This window comes from Orycteropus afer, unplaced genomic scaffold (assembly GCF_000298275.1).
Source record: "Orycteropus afer afer isolate SDZICR_OR568_19922 unplaced genomic scaffold, OryAfe1.0 scaffold00352, whole genome shotgun sequence".
Lineage (NCBI taxonomy): Eukaryota > Metazoa > Chordata > Mammalia > Tubulidentata > Orycteropodidae > Orycteropus > Orycteropus afer.
This window is the reverse complement of record NW_006921939.1, coordinates 386,224-394,245: the sequence shown is the minus strand read 5'-3', so window position 1 is coordinate 394,245 and position 8,022 is coordinate 386,224. Positions and strand designations below refer to the sequence as shown.

General features: G+C 40.9%; 1 protein-coding gene across 1 annotated transcript in view; it reads left to right on the top strand.

The window, feature by feature from the left end:
• GUCY2F (guanylate cyclase 2F, retinal) overlaps positions 1 to 8,022 on the top strand; it is a 170,580-nt gene that overhangs the window by 54,676 nt on the left and 107,882 nt on the right. The window contains exon 7 of the mRNA XM_007952598.1: positions 5,472 to 5,561. Coding sequence (XP_007950789.1) covers positions 5,472 to 5,561 — 90 coding nt within the window. The remainder of the gene's footprint in view (positions 1 to 5,471; positions 5,562 to 8,022) is intronic.

Below are 8,022 nucleotides of genomic sequence, written 5' to 3'. Positions count from 1 at the left end.
CAAAAGACAGGCATATGAGTTGAACATTTACCTGAGGTAGATACACTCCTTGGAGAGAACAATCATGGGAGAAAGAAGGGCTGTTTATGCACAGGGAGGCAGCTCAGGGGGCAGGAGTGCATGGAGGGATGGACACAGGGAAGAGGTAACTGTTGGGAGGAAGTGGGAGGGGAGTTGTTGCATTGGGGTAAAAAAAAAAAAGATAAAAACATTCATTTCTTTTCTCAGTCTGCACTGCAGGTTATTTTCTGCCACATGAACTAGAAATCCTTCATATTTCACTTAACTTTCTGTCTTTTAAGTTTAAGGGTCCCCCTCTAACCCCTTGTTCTAGGTTACTGGAATTTGGCAACCAGAACCAATTTTGCATCAGTTGGAGAGATCAACTGTTTCTTCTCAGCAGGAAAGAGTTAAAGCAGGGGGTAAAAGGGAAACTAGAATGTCTCTCTGTGCCTCCTAAGTGAGGCCTTCCCAGTGTGGTTTCTTTGTATTGTTTGAAGGTACTCCCAAGAGCAGCAAACACTCTCAACTTCAACAGCAACTACAAAGAAAGTCCAAAACAGAGCAGGAATGGGTTTTTGGATTGTCTGCCACTTTGGACCTTCCATGTTAATGCTCTCCCCCTTTGTACAAATAATTGGCAGAGCACTATAACACCAAGATTAGCAGGTCAAATGATTGCTCAGTGTACCTGAGTGCTTTCACTTAAACTAGTGACAGGAAGCCACTGTATCTTTTCTTGGACTTAATTTAACCAGAGAGAAGACTTGTTTCACGTGTAAACTTGAGATATTGGGAAATTAGTACCTTTATTCTTTGAAAGACCAAAGACAAGCTTAATGAGATGGCTTTTGAATGTCAAATGGACTGAGGTGACAGCTTTATAAATATATGGACACCTCTAAGATTCTGAAGGAAATCTCAAAAACCTAGGCATCTCTTTTTATTTTTCAATCTGTAAAATGAGGTGTTGAACTAAGCAGTGGTTCTCAATCCTGTCTGCACATTAGAATCTCCTTGGGAAACTTTTTGAAAAATACCCATACCCCCCATGCCCGAGACTCCCACCGATTCTGATTCAGTTGATATGAGGTAGGGCCCATATATATATATATTTTTAAGGTTCCCCTGTATGTGCAGCCAAGGTTGAGAAGTACTGGAGTAAGAGATCTCTAAAGGCTCTTCAAGTTTAGATATGCTATGGTTCTCTGATTCTATTGAAGAAATTTTGTGTTGACTTGTGGTTTGTTTTATTTGATGCGGTTGGAAAAGTATAGTGTAGAATTGAGGGGGGTGGCAAATAAACATTTTTTCTTAAATTTAACTGCCCTTTAAAATTTAATCAGCTAATTCCTTGTTTTGGAAGGAGGCAGAGAGTTGAGTTAGTTTCTGGAATGACTGTTGGTCAGTCTGATCGTGGGTATTTATTTCTGAGCTGTGTAAGCCAAAGCAGGCCTTTATCTATACAAAAGGAAGATCTTAGTGATACTAATACAGTCAAGATTACGTTGATGGCAGGGTGTGAAGCAAGACAGCTGAGGCTAGAAAACTACTTGGCTAGAGCTAAAGAGGATACTGGGAGGGAGCTTACGTCAACAGACCAAACAAAAAGGTCCAGTGGGTCTTCTGAAATGGTCTTCTATTAGGAACATTCTAAAGAAGATTCATCATCTAGTTTCTGTTTAAAATAAATCACATTTAATAAGAATTGATACTGGAAGATCTGCAAGTCTCAGATAGTGTGCTTGGAGTAGCAGACACCTAAGAACAAAGGACAGGCTTTTCCAAGATGTGCTATTATATCACATGACACTGACACAAATTCACACTTTGTACACAGAAATGCATAACCTTTGGGATTGTACAGGAAACTCATCCCGTATTTCATAGATAACCTTTGAAATGTGAAAGGAAAGCCAGATGAGCTGACTGCCAGGCAGAAAGAGCTGTGAATGGCAGATGCAATGGGAGCACGGCATGATCCAGCTCGGGGACAGAAGATGAGACAGGGAGCAGCATGAGCCTCACACACCCAGAGAGAACCCACTGCCTTCATCATTCTCCATTTTCTGCCCCTTTCTGCCTCTCTGCTTCTCCCTGTTTTCCTCTCATTCACTGTTCTTTTTCTCTTCCTGCATGTCACCCTCCATTCCACTTTCCCAGAACTTTTTCCACTCTCCCACCTTTTTCTATATTCTTCACAGCTCCCTTTCCACCTCTCTCTCTCTTGCACGAGTCATCTTTTTCACCACAGAATCACAGATTGTCAGAACTGAAAAGGACCTAAGACATCATCTAAGGAGTTGAGCTCTATCAGTTAGGAAATGGAAGCTCTGGCTGATTAAGCAGCCGCCCTAAGGCCAACCCTGTGTTTGAGGCAGAGGCAGTTCTAGGACCTGTTCTCTTGATTCTTAGTCAATACACCATGGCCTTAATGCAAAACTGATGTACTTTAAATTACTTTAAAAAGCTTTAGTGAGTAGAGTTTGATGTTTCTTCCTCTTAATTAAAAAGTGAGTGATGAGTGAAGTATTTTATCATTCTCTCTCTTAAAAGAAAAACAAAACAAATAGTGCATGTGTAGTGAAGATAAAACCTGCCCATTTCCTCCCTGTTCCTTATTATTCATGAAGTAGGATGCACATAGACTAAATTTAAAAAATGCTTATAAAATTCGTGAGAATTATTCAAATCTTAAAACAAATACACATTCCCCAAAACAAAAAGAACGCAGTGAAATGAAAGAAACAAAGGAGGAGCCGGAAAACCTTGGTTCATGTCCTGGGTTTGTTACAACCTAGATTTCTGACCTTGGACAACTCAATCTCTTCAGGCTTCAGGTTTTTTTTTTCTCTCTCTCAAAACATGAAGGAATTGGACGGGGGATGCCTGTTACCCTTTCCAGCTCTCAAATTTGAATATTTGGCAGGAAAAATTCTGTTCACCTGTCAAGTGGAAGTTAATAAGCCAGACAAAAGGCTAACCCATGTTTGAAATATGGCTGACTCTAGGAAGAAAGTATCAGCCAGGCAGAGTCAAGCTGCCAGTATTGATGTTCAGATTGTACACTACACAAGGGCACCCCATCTAAGAGAGTATTATTCACATTATAGCCATACTAACTTATAGGAGAGTGGTGCATGAGTGAGCACAGAGATTCTGAGCCTCCCAGCCTAGTCTTGTATCATGTGGAGTGGAGCCTTCTCATATACACACCGGTACCAGCATGCCAGACCATGCACATGCAATCACTGGGAAAGACCCACGCACCTGGCTATGTGCTATCCCAACCACACTCCAGGAGTTCCCTGAGGTGGCTTCTCTCTTTTGCCTAATGTTCTTGGAAGCCTAATTCCAACCTCCCACTCCTACCCCTATAGCTTAACTCCAAACCTGATGAAGAGGCCTCACCTGGCCGTCAGGGTTTCAGCCAGGGCTGCTGTTTGCCATCACAGGGCTGCCACAGGTCGTGCAATAATATACTGAAATAATAATATATTTTTTTTTACTTGAGGGGGGAACTCTTTTCCAATTGTCACAAAGATGTCTCAGTGGCTAGCAGTGACCATAGGCTGAGTAATATAACTGTAAGACGTTGGCAAGGCTTTGTATATCCTACACATTGACTGATCTTGTAAATTCCCAGTTAGAATTTTGTTCTTTCCACATAAACCTTTAATTCCTCTAAAGGGCAAGGCTGGTATCAGGCCCTCATGCACATTATGAATGAGTTTTAGATCCTTGCCCGAGAGGAGATTTTGATGAGAAAAATTTGGTGGAAGGTCAATGGAGAAGGGTGTATCATAGAAATGAGGAAAAAGCAGAGGCTAGGACAGTGGTTCTCAACCTTCAGCATGCGAAAAAATAACTTGGAGGGTTTGTTAAAACACAGATTGCTGTGCTCTACTTCCAAAATTTCTAATTCAGTCGTCTGGCATGGGGCCCGAGAATTCACATTTCTAACCAGTTCCCAGGTGATGCCCATGCAGTTGACCCAAAGCAATTCTTGTTAGGCAAGAAACTGGGAAGTCAGACTTTGGTACTTTGGCTGCCCTGCTGCAGTCAGACACTGATCCTGGACTACCCTTCTGAGCTCTGTGGACATCGAGCCTAGCTGGTACAGTTTTGTTCAGCGGCTGAAGGCCTCTGAGAGCCATTCCCTAGTTTAAAGGTTCTGAGCTCCTTGGCTACAAGATGCTCTCTAAACACAAAGTGCTGGCGAGTAACTCAGATGCCTGCAGCTGCCATTAGCCTTTGCCTCCGGCAGGTTTCCAGATGTAGTGCCACAGCTGGATATATTCCTTACTAAGAGAGTGGCTACACTCTCTTATTCTCAGAATTTGACTGCACAGAGCTCTCTGCTTTATTATCTCTACTTGATGACAAATTGGTGCAGCCTGAAATGCAATCTCCAGGCTATAGATAATAGATGTGAAAGCACTATGAGGAGTAAAGAGGGCTGTGCTATTGTAAGGTGTTATTATTATTACAGAGAAAAAGGAATCTATATTTGTATTGCTTTTTTTAAAAAAAAATTTGGGTTGGACAGAAACTAAATAGGGCTTGATGACTGATGAATCCTTGAGGCTATGCACGTTAAAGAAAATTATCTATCAGGCATTGGTGTTAAAGTGAAGACAGGCATTGGTGTCAAAGTGAAGACAATTAAAATAATTGTTGTTTTTTACTTGATAGCAGCCTTAGAAATAACTGTTTGGTTCTTAAACAGTCAGAAAGAGATTTTTGAAAGAGCGTAGATGGCTCATATTTCTATGGTAGAATATTTGTACATCAAGATTAAAAAAAAGTTTTATCTACATCTGAGCCAATTGGTTTATGATTAAAGCATAAAAGTCTCCCCAAAATGAGATTACAGTCAATGTCATGAGACAAAGTGTATGTGAACTGCTGTATGGAAGATGAATTGGCTCTGTAAACTTTCACCCAAATCACAATAAAATTAAAAAAAAAATCTCACCAAAATGGCCTGTCCCACAAGAGAAAAATGGATCAAGGTAAATGCAGGAAACATTTAGTGCACTACATTTCCCACCCTACATCTGCAGCCACAGACGCCTCAAGGCAGTGGGAATTGCAACCACCCACCATCACCATTAATCTCAGGGAACCTGATGCTATATCACTTAGCTATGAATAAGTGAAATGACCTAGCAGTTTCTGTAGTTAGTTAAGGGAGATGTTGCTATCATTACTTTTCTGGGGTCTGCATGCCTGCAACAGTCCCCTTGTCTTGAGTTAGTTGGAATTTTCAACCTTAAAGTCTATGAATGTTAGCTCAGAATACACTTTTTAGCTCAGAATACAGAATGTCTATGGGGTAGAGGGTGGGAGAAGAGAAAACAAACCTATTGGGTTGATGGGACAACTATAAACCCTTCATGTAGAAGGAACATTGCTCTACAGCTGCTGACAACTAAGTCTCATCACTATTCTCTACCTTTTCTTTCTAGGGTGACTGGGTGTGGTTGAAAAAGTTGCCCTCTGGAGATTTTGGCGACATTAAGTCTATCAAATCAAGTGCAGGTGATGTGTTTGAAAGGGTATGAGAAATCTCTCTCTATATATATATTCCCACTAAAATCAGTCTTTTCCTCAAAGTAACTAACACCAGCTATTTAGGAAGACACCTTTAACAAGTCTATGCAGGGAAACTGCAAGGTTGCTACTGGGTGGTACAAATATGTAGTCAAAGATATATGAGGAGTTCAAGTTTGGGCCTACCACTTAAGAGCTGTATGACTTTGGGCAAGTCACTTAAACTCTCTGAGCCCAGTTTCCATATTTGTAAAAGGAGTATATTAAAGTCTACTTTCTAGGGTTGGAATGAGTACTGAAAGAGGTAATACATGTAAAACATCTTGCACATTTCCTGGAACATAACTTCTTGGTAAAATGATAGTTATAGTGATCATTATTAAGTAAATATCCTATAAAACTCATTGCTGTCAAGTCAGATCTGATTCATAGCGACCCCTCCTTGGGTTCCCGAGGCAGTATCACTACGGGAGTAGATTGCCCAATCTTCCTTCAAAATCCCCGGTTGACAGACCTGGAAAAGTAATCTGGTAATGTATGTTTCCTTAAGAAAAATGGTTATGTCCTCAGTTTCACCAATTATGCTCAAAGAATCCTTGGATGAATTATTTAAGGAAGCAGCCTGTAGATAAGTCAGGAGTGATGACAATCTCTTCTTAGTCATTTAGAATTTTGGCTCCTCCTTGAAATTTGAGCCCTTAAAAAATTTATGGAGTATGTCTCAGGTTTCTTCTGACTCTTGAGAGTTAAATTTTTAGAGGATAATCATAGTTTTCTCCACATTTATGAAGTTGTTGTTGTTGTTGTTGTTATGTGCTGTCGAGTTGGACCTGACTCATAGCGACCCCTCCTTGGGCTTCCAAGGCAGTATCACTACGGAAGTAGATTGCCCCATCTTCCTTCCGAGGAGTGGCTGGTGCGTTTGAACCACCAGCCTTCTGGTTAGCAGTCAAATGCCTTAGACATTACACTACCAGAGCTCCCATTTATGAAGTAGGCAAGTTCAAATCAATCCAACAGGTCTGAGATACCTTCTGTATCCAGAGCACCAAATAATTGAGTAGAGACCCTGATGGTGCAAATGGTTAAGTACTCAACTACTAATCAAAAATTTGGCTGTTCCAACTCACCCAGAGGCATTTTAAAAGAAAGGCCTGGTGATCTGCTTCTGAAAGTCACAGCCTTAAAAACCCCACGGAGGACAGCTCTACTCTGCAACACGTGGGGTCTCCATGAGTCAGAATTGACTTAGCAACTTGTGGTCCAAGTGAGAAAACAAAGGAAATGGAAGAGATGAGGCCCATGGTGGACAAAACATATTCGGTGGTCAGGATGTGATATGTGGAATGATTTGGGATTTCCCTTTACATGTGGTGCCTGGAGCTAGGAAAAATAGTGAGCGATGGGGCACCAAGATCAGAGCTAGAATAATCCCACATTGGGTGGATGACTTAGGTTGCTAATCAGAGAGCTGGATCCAAAGTACAGAGCCCAAACAGGGCCAAACCTGAGGGAGCTAATAAAAATTGTTGTTGTTTGCCGTCGAGTCGGCCCCGACTCATAGCGACCCCTCCTTGGGTTTCCGAGGCAGCATCACTACGGAAGTAGGATTGCCCAACCTTCCTTCTGAGGAGTGGCTGGTGGGTTTGAACCGCCAGCCTTCTGGTGAGCAGTCAAGTGCCTTAGGCACTATGCTACCAGAGCTCCTAATAAAAATAGGAGAATGGAAATAAGCAGAGAAGTAGTGACCCCAGGTCCATTACTTTATTTTTTACTTTTGGTAACTTGTAATTTCAAACTTACAGAAAAGCTTCAAAATAATTCAAGTAACTGCTGTATACCTTACCCACATTCAGCAATTATTTACATTTTGCCCACTTGCTTTTCATTTTCTCTCTACTTATATATTTGTCTATTATTTTTTCTGAACCAACTGAAAGTAAGTTTTAGACATTGTTTCCTTTTATGTCTAAATACTCCAGTTTCCTAAAAAAGAGAATATTATTTTACATGACTACAGTAAAATTATCAAAATCAGAAAATATAACATTGATACAATACTATTATCTGAACTACTGTCCATATTCTAATTTTATCAGTGTTGTTAATAATATTAATTACAGCTAATTTTTTTTTTAACTTTTTCTTGTGATTTAGGTGAAGCAGATTTTACATTCAACAGTTCATACACATTTTCTTTTGTGACACTGGTTACATTCCCCGCAGTGTAACAGCTCTTTTCCCACTTCCTCCCTGTGGTTACCCTTTCCCTGTGCCCTTACCTATGCATTCCTGTGTCCCTACATTTCTCCCTGGGCAAATGCTGCCTTTCTGATTTCCCATGGTTGATTGTTCTAAAGAGTGCATCTCCCTGGTGTAGTTTTTTGGCTAGTAAGCCTGCCTATTGTTTGGCTGAGAGTTAAGCCATGGGAATGAGTTTAATTCCAGGCCCAAAGGGAAACCTGG